The sequence below is a fragment of the Podarcis muralis genome, chromosome 2 (assembly GCF_964188315.1).
Source record: "Podarcis muralis chromosome 2, rPodMur119.hap1.1, whole genome shotgun sequence".
Classification (NCBI taxonomy): Eukaryota; Metazoa; Chordata; class Lepidosauria; order Squamata; family Lacertidae; genus Podarcis; species Podarcis muralis.
The window spans coordinates 114,549,526-114,563,718 of NC_135656.1; the positions used below are offsets into that span (position 1 = coordinate 114,549,526).

The 14,193-nt window shown below is 44.1% G+C and overlaps 2 protein-coding genes across 2 annotated transcripts in view; one reads left to right on the forward strand and one right to left on the reverse strand.

Moving 5' to 3' along the window:
• Positions 1-14,193, reverse strand: part of LOC114592429 (tripartite motif-containing protein 10-like) — a 647,260-nt gene that overhangs the window by 87,621 nt on the left and 545,446 nt on the right. The gene's annotated exons all lie outside the window — the stretch shown is intronic.
• LOC114592260 (E3 ubiquitin-protein ligase TRIM11-like) lies at positions 3,340-13,722 on the forward strand. Its single transcript, XM_077923076.1, has 8 exons — positions 3,340-3,787; positions 4,215-4,310; positions 4,893-5,123; positions 5,879-5,901; positions 6,701-6,819; positions 9,005-9,037; positions 9,995-10,126; positions 11,562-13,722. Exons 1-8 carry the CDS (start codon positions 3,374-3,376, stop codon positions 12,077-12,079), a joined length of 1,566 nt encoding a protein of 521 aa, XP_077779202.1. The 5' UTR covers positions 3,340-3,373; the 3' UTR covers positions 12,080-13,722.

The following is a 14,193-nucleotide window of genomic DNA, read 5'->3' on the forward strand; positions in this document are numbered from 1 at the left end:
TAGGGAAGCTTTTAATGTTTAATAGGCTATTGTATTTTAATATTCTGTTGGTAGCCACCCAGAGTTTTATGAATCACCTTCTTGGGAAGAATCTGTATAGAATTTAGGAGACATATAAAAATTTGCTGGAAAGGAAAATACACCTATGGCTATCTCCTATTGAGGCCATTACAATCAAGACAGTGAATAAGGATAGACAGTGGGTAACTTACAGGAAATTGTTGTACTTTACAGGGGGGGGGGGGCTAAATTGAAATCAGTGGAAGATGTAAGGAGCCATGTTACAGATTGGTTACTATAGGTAAAGGTAAAGGGACCCCTGACCATTAGGTCCAGTCGTGACCGACTCTGGGGTTGCGGTGCTCATCTCGCTTTGCAGCTTCCGGTCATGTAGCCAGCATGACTAAGCCGCTTCTGGCGAACCAGGGCAGCACACGGAAATGCTGTTTACCTTCCCACCGGAGCGGTACCTATTTATCTACTTGCAATTTGACGTGCTTTCGAACTGCTAGGTTGGCAGGAGCAGGGACCGAGCAACGGGAACTCACCCCGTCATGGAGATTCAAACCGCCGACCTTCTTATTGGCAGGTCCTAGGCTCTGTGGTTTAACGCACAGTGCCACCCACGTCCCTATAACTGCTAGCTAGGCTTGTCTAAATAAGAATGCCATCAACTGGCACTGAAACTAATACTGTGAAGGCGCCTTCCCCCTATCAACATGCAGGAGCTTCCACAAGTATCTCTGCCACCACACTAAACATTTGAGTTCTTACATACACAGTGTGGGTATTATGTGGCACCTGTAAAAGTGTCAATTCCACTGATTCCAGGTGATATTTTAGGTGAAGGAGTGTGGAAAATGATTTTTGGTTTTATAGATGAGTTTCAGGCAGTGGGACCAATTGTGGAGGCTTCATTGCATAAGAAAGTGAAATGAAGAGTTAGTTTCTCTGGAAGGATGTGGAAATGCTTAATGCTGAACAGCTTTTACCTTACAGACATTTTTTCATTCCCCAGTCCCTTCACATTCTACTGCCATCCTGCAGCCACCTCTCATCTCAACAAAGCCAGACACTCTTGATCATGGCCTCAGCACCACCATCCATGAACATAAAAGAGGAAGTCTTGTGCCCCATCTGCAAGGACCTCCTGACAGACCCTGTGACCTTGAACTGTGGCCACAACTTCTGCCGAGGCTGCATCACCAAGCACTGTGAGGTACGGGATGAAATTGACATGGGGGACTGCAACTGTCCCGTCTGCATGGACAAGATCCGGAACAGGAATTTCTGCCCCAATTGGCAGCTGGCAAATGTAGTAGAAAGAATTGAACTCCAGGGAAAGGAACTATTCGAGAAGCACAAAGAAAATCTCCACCTGTTCTGCAAAGAAGATGAAGAATTGGTGTGTTTGGTTTGTGAGCGATGCCCAGAACACAAATCACACACTGTGGTCATCAAGGAAGAGGCTGCCCAGGAATACAAGGTAGGAGTTTTTTTGACACTTGCTAACACAATCCTTTCATATCTGTATGTGTGCAAAATATGCTTTCAACATAGCAGCAATGCAAACATAAATTGTGAATCTGACCTAAATGAGAATCAAAAATTGGGCTCCATCTCTGTGCTATTCAAAACAAAACATAAACTTTGTTCTGCTTCAAAAGGATCCTTTAAAAATGTATTTTGTTTTTAAGAGCACTATTTATGTGGAAATACTGGCTCAGGCTTTGAGAATAGTGGCTCTATGGCAGAAGATACTTATGTTCACAAAGCAAAATACCACCAAGCTCAGGTGCAGCTATTCAGGTGCCACTAGGAGAAAACTTTTGTACTCCCACACAAAAAGAGAAAGTGACTTTCTCTGGAGAAACTGATGCCTTGATTCCTATCTAGACTGGCCACTGTTGTCACTCTAGGAGCAAACTCACGATGTCTGCCCCACTCAGTCCCCTAGGGACCAGAAGTTACTGACCATATCCTAGATGCAATATGTAACTTCAAGGTCATCCTCAGCTTCATGACAGAGAATATCAGGAGCATTTGACTTTTACCAACAGCAACAACCACCCTCTTCTTTTTTATGATAATTTTTATTGAAATTTTCAGTTACATATCCACCATTATTATTGACTTCCCATTGACTTCCCTTCTCCTCCTCCCATGGTTCTTTTAATTTTCCCATTATTATGACATATTCCATTACAACCTTTCTATATTACCTCATTTTACTTTATACTGTTGAATTTACCTTAATCCAGCTATTATTATTATTATTATTATTTATAATTTTGTACCCCACTCATCTGGCTGGGTTTCCCCATCCACTCTGGGCGGCTCTCAACAAAACACTCAAAACAAGATAAAACATCAAGCATTAAAAACTTCCCTAAACAGGGTTGCCTTAAGATTTCTTCTAAAAGTCAGATATTTCTTTATCTCCTTGACATCTGAAGGGAGGGCGTTCCACAGGGCGGGCGCTGCTACCAAGAAGGCCTTCTGCCTGCTTCTCTGTAACCTCACTTCTCGCTGTGAGGCAACCGCCAGAAGGCATTTTCACTTGTTTACATTTTCAAATAGGGATGGTTGCTAATTGTAAAAATTAAAAACGACAGCCATCCTCTTCTACACACCTCTTCCCTTGGGCACATGGATTTTCTTGAAGCAGCCTCTGTTGCTCCATGACGTCAATGACTTTGTTAATTTTATTAATTTCTGAGAGTATTCTCACATTGCCCTCTCATAAAACATCCTGGTAGTTGCCATATATCTAAAAGGTAAAGGTAAAGGTACCCCTGCCCGTACGGGCCAGTCTTGACAGACTCTGGGGTTGGTGCGCCCATCTCACTCTATAGGCCGGGGGCCAGCGCTGTCCGGAGACACTTCCGGGTCACGTGGCCAGCGTGACATCGCTGCTCTGGCGAGCCAGAGCCGCACACGGAAACGCCGTTTACCTTCCCGCTAGTAAGCGGTCCCTATTTATCTACTTGCACCCGGGGGTGCTTTCGAACTGCTAGGTTGGCAGGCGCTGGGACCGAGCAACGGGAGCGCACCCCACCACGGGGATTCGAACCGCCAACCTTTCGATCGGCAAGCCCTAGAAGCTGAGGCTTTTACCCACAGCGCCACCCGCGTCCCGCCATATATCTAAGACCATAAAATTCCTATCACAGTAGTATGCAACAATATAAGAGCATTAAAAACAATATAATAATTGAAACAATACTCTGGAAACTTTTAAGCAACTGCATAGGGTTGTCAGCTTGCACGCACACACAAATCATGTGAGCACTGAGAATCTGAGTGATTTCCAGGAAGGAAACGCCCAGTGAGCGAAAACTGAGAAAGTGAAACTAAACTCCGTCTCTCCGCCATGGCTGCTGCTGCTGAGAGCCCCGTGAAGGATCTCTGCGATGAAGCCACTTGCTCCATCTGCCTGGAGTATTTCAAGGATCCAGTGACCATCGCAGAGTGTGGGCACAATTTCTGCCGATCCTGCCTGATCCAGTGCTGGGGAGGGGGAGCCACACGAGCTTCCTGCCCTCACTGCAGACAAACAGTCCGGCCAAAGAATCTCATCCCCAATCGGCAGCTGGCTAACTTTGTGGAAATAACCAAGAAGCTCAGTCTTCGCGGGGAGAAGGAGAGAGTCTGCGAAAAACACAAGGAGCTTCTGAAGCTCTTCTGCAAAGACCACGAAACCCCCATTTGTGTGGTGTGTGACAGATCCAGGGAGCATGAACGGCACAAAGTGATCCCCCTGGAGGAGGCTTCTGAGGAGTACAAGGTAGGAAATCAAGGTGGATCTTGATTGGGGCTGGGGGGGGATAACTGTGATTCATTGAGGCTATAATGCTTCTGAACACCAGTTGCATGAATACTATTTACATGACTGATGTTTGTTATGTAAATTGCATGACAACTGCCTCCCCCACCTCCCAATTCAGATCCAAGATGATAAAAGCCCAGAAAGGCCAGGGCAGATTTCAAAAACTAGAAGCTAGGTATCAGATATCAAGGATTAGAACGTCAGAGCAATTGCTACATAAAAAGGCTAATATCAGGACCACTGGCCACTAGAAATAGGCAGGATATTCAACTCCTCTGTGTGTGTGTGTGTGTGTGTGTGTGTGTGTGTGTGTGTGTGTGTCTGTCTGTCTGTCTGTCTGTCTGTGTCTGTCTCATTCAAACCTGAGGTTTTGTTTTCCCTTTAGGGCTTGATCCGTAGCCACCTGAAGAATCTGAGGAAAGAGAGAGAAGCTATTCTGGCATACCAAGCAGATGTGGAGGAGAAAAGCCAAGACCTCCTTGTAAGTGTCTCTATTAATTTAATAGGATGGGAAGAAGTATCCAAGTCATGGCTGAGGAGGGATTGGAAAATCTGTCCATTTAAGCTTCTCTCCATTTCTCATTCTTCCAAACTTCAGTTCAGTTCTACACAATTTCCACATCAGTTTGCATGTTGTTGTTGTTTTTTAAAAAAATCCTAAATAAAATTCACCAGTATTTTAGTGTGAATTTCCATGTGTGTTCTATACTTATTTTGGCAAAGCAATTTCCCCTAATATAATTCATTTTCTATATTATTTTCATGAAGAAATGCCTTATAAAGCAGGGAATCAGCAGCCCTGTGACTTTAAAATAAACATGTTAGCCTCTGCCATTTCTATGAAATGAAAGTTGCCAGTCTAAACTAAGGAAAGAGCGTTTTGTGTCCATGGGGACTGGCTGAACATTTTTTTATCTCTGATTATGGTGGATGTTGATTTCATGCCTAGAAACAGTCAGATATGCCCTTCCTGTGGAAATCTCATAACTCTCCTAATGTTGTAGAAGCTGACCAAGTTCTTATTTCTGCCTCCTCTTTTCCTCTTTCTATCTGCTTCTTGCAGAAATTAACAGAAAAGGAGAGGCTGAAGACTGTGGAGAAGTTCAGACAACTGCACCAGTTTCTGGAAGAGCAAGAAAAACAACTACTGAATCAGATTGAAGAGGCGGAGAAGGACATTGCAAGGAAAAGGGATGAGCACCTGGCCAGACTCTCCGGAAAACTCTCCTCTCTTGAAAATATCATCAAGGAGATGAAGGAGAAAAGTGAGAAGCCAGCGATTCAACTCCTGCAGGTAAGACTGTGGCAGAAACAGTAAATAGCTCCACATCAGGGCAAGGTTCCCTGCAAACCTTTATCTTCCTCCTTCATCCGTAAAGGGGCTCAGTTTATAGTGTCTCTAATCAAGTCTCTTGTGTACAGGAGCATCCAAGAGAACTGGGATGGTTTGCTCACATTACTGCAGACTAGAGAACCTAATTTTCTGTTGATGGAAACAGATGCTGTTTTCTGCCTTTTGCTGAGGATTTGCCTGCTAACTCCTTCCAGCCTGGCAGTGCTGCCTTTGTGCCCTGTGTTGATCTTCCCAGAGGCTGTTCTCTGGCTACCTTAGAGCTAAAGAAAAATAAAGTTAAGGAGAAGTCTGTCTGTCTCTCTCTCTCTCTGATCTAAATTCACACCCAAAATTTTCTGATTTATCCTTTCCTCTCAGTTCTGTACTGGCATTTGGGCCTATTTTAGTCATGAGTCTTGACCAAACTTTTCTTCTATTCCACACCACAGTTTCTGGGGTAATCACCTTCACCATGCATGTAGAATTGCCTAAAACGGAGCTCAGTAACATTGACCAAAGAAAGAGAGGGATAGAGAAGTTGGGCAGCATGGACTGTCGTCCGATGGGACACAGAGCAGGGCTTGAATTTTGGAACTTAAAATTGGAAAAATAAAATTGATAGAATGGGCCAGAGGGCATCCATTCCAGGATATGAAGAGGGTCTTCGTAGAGCGGCCTGTGGTAGACAGTGAATTCCATTCTCTTTTCCCTTCTAGGATGTGCGAAGGACTTTGCAGAGGTAAGTGGATCCTGCTCATTTTCATTAGCATCACTGTGTGGAAAGGAAGGTCCCAAGAGGAAAGTAGATGGAAACTGGTCTTTAAGGGGCTCCTGGGGGAGAGACTGTGGGATGCCACAACATACAGTGTTGAAATTGTGCCCCTCTAGGGGTGGGAAAGAAAAAACGTTGAGATATTTCATCCTTGTTGAGAGTTTGGGTGCGAATTGTGCCTGGCAGGTTTTTAATGTAGGTATCTACTAGTTGGGGACGCGGGTGGCGCTATGGGTTAAACCACAGAGCCTAGAACTTGCCAGTTAGAAGGTTGGCGGTTCAAATCCCCGCAACGGGGTGAGCTCCCATTGCTCGGTTTCTGCTCCTGCCAACCTAGCAGTTCGAAACACGTCAAAGTGCAAGTAGATAAATAGGTACCGCTCCGGCAGGAAGGTAAACGGTGTTTCCGTGAGCTGCTCTGGTTCGCCAGAAGAGGCTTAGTCATGCTGGCCACATGACCTGGAAGCTGTACGCTGGCTCCCTTGGCCAATAAAGTGAGATGAGCGTCGCAACCCCAGAGTCGGTCACGAGTGGACCGAATGGTCAGGGGTCCCTTTACCTTTACCTATTTACTAGCTGATAGCATTTAAACATTGGGGAGATGTTTCAGCCATAGAGATTTAGTGAATCTGATGAAATCCTAGACGCTCTTGTGGATTTTAGGGCTGGCACGGCTGACACTCTTGTCAAGGATCCCATCACACACTGGAATGGCGAGATGTGCAAAACCTCCTCCACTCTGTGCCCCGTTGTTTTTCTTCACCAGGTATGAGCAAAGAGAGAGATTGGAGAATTCAGCTGCTTTCCCTCAAGAGCTGAAGAGGAGGATCTTGGAATTTTGTGACATAAATCCACTTCTGGAGGGTGTCGTGAAGCAATTCAAAGGTATAGAAGAATGGCTGTGATGATTTTACCCCAGGCATTATATTAGTCCATAGCTCTCATTGTATTCTGTTTTGGCCACAGACAGGGTAGCACAATCATCTCTTCCATCTTGGTGGCATTGCTGCCACTAGCTTCCCCCAGAATGCCCCATATGCATTGGCTGATTGACATCCAATGCCCTTTTGAAATGTGTTGGGATTATTGGGTTGTTTTTGTTTTGTTCTTGATTTTGTGTTTTTATACTGTGTTTTTATCTTATGAACAGCTATGAGACCTAAGGGTATACGGCGGTATACAAATTTAATAAATAATAATACTAATTGTCACTCATGGGGCACAGGGGTGCTGGTGGGAGATATATAGTGGTGCCTCGGGAGTTGAATGGAATCCATTCAACTTCCAAAACATTTGGAAACCAAAGCGCAGGAAACTCCTGCAGTCAATCATAAGCCACAGAAGCCCCATCAGACGTTCAGGTTCCAAAGAATGTTCACAAACACACTTACTTCTGGGTTTGCAGTGTTTGGGAGCCAAAACGTCCAAGTACCAGGGTGTTTGGGATCCAAAGTACGACTGTATAGTGGTACCTCGGGATGCGAACGGGATCCATTCCGGAGCCCCGTTCACATCCTGAAGAGAATGTAAGACACAACTGTGTGGGTCACATTTTGCCGCTTCCGCGCATGCGCGTGACGTCATTTTGACCGTCTGCGCAAGTGGCAAAACCCGGAAGTAACGCTCTCTGTTACTTCCAGGTCGCTGCGGAGCGCAACCCAAAAATACTTATTCTGAAGCACATTTATCCCGAGGTATGACTGTACTGTATCTTGGCCACCACAAATAAAGGCACCAGGGTCTATAGTAAAGCCAGGATTTTCTATTCTGCTGTTCATTGGTTTACAATTATACAGTAACTTCCTTTCATTTTTTTGCCCATCAACACAATCTGGAGAGGTCCTTTTGGAAGTTCTCAAACTCTGCTTGGGTTTTGCCATCTGGAAGTGCATTGAAAAGGGCATCAACAATCACCCAGTTCCTCCACTGCTGACTGAGCCTTGTTGTCTCCCAGCAGTGGAGTAACATCCTGAGCCATCTCCTCCTTAGATTTCCACCTGCAGCTGCCAAATGTAGGGAGGCAACCATCTTAATACCTCAAGAGTTCAACTAAATAAGATTGGCGACTTAAGTTGACAGAATATGCACAACTTGCAGGCTTAACATATAGAATAAGAGAACAAGAAGAAAGTACGTTTAGAGAAGATTGGGAAACGTTTATTGAATATATGGGAAATAAATGTGTACAGCTGAAAACTCTGGCAGCATTAAGATAAATTCAACAGTGTAAATAAGTTTTGATGGATGTAATAATGGAAAACTGATTGGTATAGTTTTTGTAAAATATGCAGGGATATATGTAAATTGAACCATGGAAGTAGAAGAAGGGAATTCCTTGATATCTTAAGTATGTAAAATGTTTATCTGAAATTGTAAAACAGAAAATTTAATAAAAATATTTTTAAAAAATAATACCTCAAGAGTTCCCAAAATCTTGCAAGATCGGAGGGTCAGGGCATGAATAATAACAGCCTCTGCCTAAATGTTTGTTAACAGTCTGAAATAATTTCAAAGGTTTGGTAAGGCAGGACCTCTAGTTTCATGAGAGCTCTGCTAATTTTTCCTCCGCAGATTTGATATATCACTGTGTTTAACAATTCCCCTAAGACAGGGATAAACCCCAAGAATACAGATGTCTAACCATTCCAACTTCAGCTATTTTTTCACCAGTTTCATAGGAGCAGATGTTAATCTGCATCCAGTTGTCCTCTGTGCCCTTTTAAAAGATTGGCATTGTTCTGATGATCCTTCAGTCCTCCACAACAGTCAGCTAATTCAGGAACGAACTTCAGTGATGGATGCTGAAGGATTTTAAGGTGTTTTTTTAATATAGTCCCTCACATGTTTTTCCCCTCTAGACTTGCAGGTTCGACTTTTCTGATTTTGATAGTTTAATTTTTTTAATCTATTCTTCATATGATTTCCTTTTTCTTTTTTAAAATTGTTTGCTCTACTACTTAGTATTAAAGAAACAATAGATGCTATGGTTATGAAATGATATTTTAGTAACAAGGTTTATTTGAGGTACAACACTGTCGTGCTAAAGCTTCATATCTTTTTGCTTCTTCAGATGCCCAGTTACTCAGACAGCAGCTTTGGAAAGGTAAAATACCAAATTCACAGGAGAGGCTGGGGAGTGGTATTTCATGGGGCTTAAACAGCCTGTCCTGCAGACTTTAGATCCATCAATAGCTTTGTAGCACTATAGCAATGTTTAGATTATTCATATGTACAACTGTAGCTTTTACTTTTTGTATGTTTTAAATTACTGTTGAAATCTTTTTTAGCGATAATTTTATTTTATCTTTTTCGTAAACCAGTTTGAGGTATTTTAAAGTGGTACATAATTTTTTGTGAAATAAATAAATTAATTAAACAAAAAATGCACAGAATAAAAGGAGTGCCCTGACAGATATAGCATTAATCCTGTAATAAGATTCAAAATGCAATAAGGTTCAAAACACCACTACATTTCTTACACAGAAAAGTCACCTTGTAGAAAGCTCAGTTGCAAATTATGAAGTCAAAATTCACTATTGTTTTCATAATTATTGATCCACATTGATACCCCTAATTCTGTCTCCACTTGAGCCAGAATTAACTAATGAGTCTAAACTGCTACTGTCCCCTCCTCTAACCATAGTGAGGAAATAAAGATTTTATGGCTGTTCGCTACTTACCTGCTTGCCCCCTCACAGAAATCCAAAATGGTGAAAAGTGGGTGAATTCTCCCCACCCCTAAACTCGCATATTCCACTCTTCTCTCATACAGAAAAGCTGAGTAAATGTTTTCCAGACAGTTTTCCTTCTTGTCCCAAACTACCAGGACAGAATATGTGGAATACTAAGAACAAAATCCTGATTTGAAATCCAAAAGGAAATGTTTTTATTGTGAGCAAAGTCGGGAAGCAAAATATGGCTCCCCCAATTCTAAATGCAGTGCCAGGAAATCCTGTTGATTTGAGAGGGAATGTGCTTCCTGGGGTGTTTCTTGGATCACGACACCAGGTGATTCTTCCTCTCTTCTCTTTTTCTTCATTGCCCCCCTGCCCTTCAACAGCAAACATCACTATGGGTCAGAAAGCAGCAGCTCATCCCTCCGAGGATCGTAAACATGTGAAATGCGGACACAAAAGTCAAGACCTGTTGAACAATCCTGAGAGACTCAACCTTCTCCATTCTGCGCTGAAATGTAAGGGATTCACAGGAGCCACACATTTTGGGGAAGGATGGGCTGTGGGGATCATCAGGAAGTCTGTGACAGGAAAGGACTCAAGTCCTGAGGGAGGGATCTGGGCTGTGGGGAAGTCGGGAGGTGAGTACAGGATCTCCAACCTGCCTGGTGGTCCTCTGCTGTCCCTGAATGGGACGCCCAACTGAATATGAGTGACTCTGAATTATGGAGGGAAGGTGTTTTTATTTAATGCTGATCTGTGCATTTTCATTCTCTGGTGTGACCCCCACCACCACCACCACACACACTTTGACTGTGGAGAAATAAAACCCACCTCATATTTGCTTAAGTCTTATAGATTTGAGAGGGAAACTGGTTCCTGGCATCTGTCTTGGATCAGAGGTCCTTTGACTGGATCGGGACAATATGGGATTGGGGGGGGCAACTCCCATCTCTTGCGGGGGTGCAATTAGTGCCAGCACCGTCCGTTAAGAGTTTGGGTGCAATCTTCGACACCTCCCTTTCCATTGGAGGCGCAGATTGCAGCTATAACAAAGGCGGCATTTTTTCATCTCCGCCAAGCTAAGCAGTTGGCTCCTTACCTCTCTCGCCCTGACCTAGCCACTGTGATCCACGCAATGGTCACCTCCAGACTTGATTTTTGTAACTCACTCAACGTCAGGCTCCCCTTGAGACTGACCTAGAAACTCCAGCGGGTGCAGAATACCACGGCAAAACTCGTTAAGGGGTCCTCGCTGCAGGATCACATTCACCCGGTGCTATACCAGCTGCACTGGATCCTGGTGGAGTACAGGATCAGGTTTAAGGTGCTGGTTTTAACCTTTAAAGACCTATACGGCCTAGGACCCTTGTACCTACGGGACCGCCTCTCCTGGTATGCCCCACAGAGAAACTTACGGTCTTCAAATAAAAACATCTTGGAGATCCCAGGCCTCAGGGAGATTAGGCTGGCCTTAACCAAAGCCAGGGCTTTTTCGGCTGTGGCCCCGATCTGGTGGAACGCTCTGTCACCAGAGACTAGGGCGCTGTGGGACTTGACATCTTTCCGCAGGGCCTGCAAGACAGAGCTGTTCCACCAGGCCTTTGGCCAAGGCACAGTCTGACCCCCTCCTTTGGCAATCCTCACAGAACTGTAGCCCAATGGTTGCCATTAATTGATTCTGAATTGTTTTTAGAATGAATTGATTTTAGAATGTATTTCAATTAATTGATTGTGATTTTGTGTAAACTGTGTTATTTTTACTGTTGTTAGCCGCTCTGAGCCCGGCTTTGGCTGGGGAGGGCGGGATATAAATAAGAAATATTATTATTATTATTATTATTATTATTATTATTATTATTATTATTATTATCATCATCATCATCAGGATGTCCGTCTCTGTCTCAGCTCATTCTGCCTCTCTTCCCTTTTCCTCACCTTCCCTCAAAACAGCAAATGTCACTCTTGATCCAGACACGGCTAATCGTATTCTTGCCCTCTCCGAGGATCGCAAAAGCGTGAGATTGGGAGCCCCACGTCAAGACCTGCCCGACAATCCCGAGAGATTCGACACAGTTATTTCCGTGCTGGGAAGGGAGGGATTTGCAGCAGGCAGGCATTTTTGGGAGGTCATTGTAGAAAGAGAAGGAGAATGGGCAGTGGGGGTCACCAGGAAGTCACTGAGGAGAAAGGGCTCCTTTCACTTAAGTTCCGAGGAAGGGATCTGGGCTGTGGGGAGGTGGGGAGGAGAGTACAAGGCCTTTGACCCCCCTGATGTCCCTTTTCTCTTCCTGAGACGGGAGCTCAAGAGGATCCAAGTGTTTCTGAATTATGAAGCAGGGGAAGTGACTTTTCTCAATGCCAATTCAGGAGCCCCTCTCTACACGTTCTCAGGAGCCTCATTCTCTGGAGAGACCCTCCTCCCTTTCTTCTATCTGTGGGGAGAGAAAACCCACCTCAAAATTGCCTGAGGAGACAACTGCATCACACACTGAGGCAGAGTTTCTTTCCAGACGGGAATGGTTGCTCTATAAAGCAAACACTTATTAGCAGTTGGGGGAGGGTTCACTTCAGTCACAATTGGTAGAAATAGCAAAAAGGGGTTTCGCTTTTTCACTCCATTCCCCACTATCATTTAGTTCTTAAGGAGGCCATTTACACTTAACAGTACCCTGAAATCTATTTTTTAAAGGGGTTCAGCTTCCATCACTGTCAGTCCTGGGTTCAATTTTTCCCTCTCCACCTGCCCGCAAGGCCGCCACCAGCAATTTAGATGCAGACATTATTAGACTACAGGAGTTGATCACTACAAAATAATCCCTCCTCCGACGATGTTGTGGTTGCTCTTTGCTTTTTAGACCTCAGACAGGAAGGAAATGAAGAGAGACAAGGCCCCATCCTCAGCCCATTCGGTGAACACAGTTTCTCCTGTCCACACTTAACCTTCCTTGAATTCAGTATAACTTCCTCCTAGCTAATTGCACATAGGATTGCTGCCTTCATGTTTGGCAGTAAACTAGGTTCTCTTTATCATGAGTAGCCAATTTATTATTATTATTTGTTAAATTTATACATTGATTGATTGTGCAAAATAAGCAGTTTACAAATGTCTGATGTCTCTGGCCTCCTGTCCTCATCAACCCTAGCCAGCTTGGCCAGGGGTCAGGCTGCAGCATGGTGGGAACTGCAGTCAAGCAGTTTCTTGAAGGAACCACACTCCCTACAATTCATTTTGAGACCTCTGTGACATAGCTGTCAACGTTTCCCCCCCCCCCCTTTTAAGGGAAATTCAGTTATTCCGAATAGGATTCCTTGCAAGAAAAGGGAAGAGTTGACAGCTATGCTCTGTGGTAACCCCCCCTCGATTTGTGGGATGCTCCCCAAAGAAGAAATTTTTGCCCCCAGGTGAACTTCCTTGTTCTCCTAGACTTTTTAATCATACTAGTTTAATACATCCTAATTCTTAGAATTTTTTTGTGTTTCTTCTTGCTGGATTTTAGTGTGGATTTTCTTGTTGTTATTCATCTTGTGTTGCTTCTTATGGAGCTTACTTTATGCTGGTTATTTTTAGTTGACTGAATTTGTATTTTGTATGTTTGTTGATAGCATTTGTACTTCATTTTCCAGAGTGTGCACCTTATTGACAGGCTTATTGAGAGCAATGGTAGAAAAGATTTCTGTGAACTTCATCATTCAAATGAATAAAAGCATATTTCTTGGGGGAGGAGATTCTTTCCAACTCTTAGGGGGCGGACCGCCCTGGGTGTCATCCCTGTGGGGAGTGACAAAAATATTAGTTTTAATTTTTTTTAAAAAAATGGGCTCACGACTGAACTCACAGTTCAGTCAACAAACATAATGAAACGTGGCTGGCACTGGGTGCCACACTGTGGGGGCCAGCGCTTACTGCGGGGCCTGCAGCATGCCTAAGCCAGGCGTCTCTCCTGGGAGTGACGTTGTGGCTAGAGTGCCTGCAGGCTCTGCGCTGCCTGAAACGGCAGAATAGAGAGGCTATGGAACAATGCAGCTTAAATATTTGTGACTTCATTTGTTCACAACCATCCCTTGTTACTATTCATCTGTTCCCCCACAATAAAAAAATAAAATAAATAAACTCCTAGGAGTAGGGAACTTCTTTATAAAATAAAAACGCTTGCATTTCCTTGACAAAGGTAAAGGTAAAGGGATCCCTGACCATTAGGTCCAGTCGTGGCCGACTCTGGGGTTGCGGCGCTCATCTCACTTTATTGGCCAAGGGAGCCGGCGTACAGCTTCCGGGTCATGTGGCCAGCATGACTAAGCCGCTTCTGGGTTTACCTTCCCGCCAGAGCGGTACCTATTTATCTACTTGCACTCTGACATGCTTTCGAACTGTTAGGTTGGCAGGAGCAAGGACCCAGCAATGGGAGCTCACCCCGTCGTGGGGATTCGAACTGCCAACCTTCTGATCGGCAAGTCCTAGGCTCTGTGTTTTAACCTACAGTGCCACCCGCATCCCCTTTCCTTGACAAAAGCCTCCTGTAAATAAGAAGAGTAAAATGCTTAAACTTTGGGGGAACTTGTACAGAGGAGAACAAACGGAGGC

Bases quoted from the DNA above. Each gene is read 5' to 3' on its own strand.
- LOC114592260 (XM_077923076.1), top strand. From the start codon at position 3,374: ATGGCTGCTGCTGCTGAGAGCCCCGTGAAGGATCTCTGCGATGAAGCC. The intron at 6,820-9,004 runs GTATAGAAGAAT...TTGCTTCTTCAG, and splicing joins TGTCGTGAAGCAATTCAAAG to ATGCCCAGTTACTCAGACAG. The intron at 10,127-11,561 runs GTAAGGGATTCA...CCCTCAAAACAG, and splicing joins TCTCCATTCTGCGCTGAAAT to CAAATGTCACTCTTGATCCA.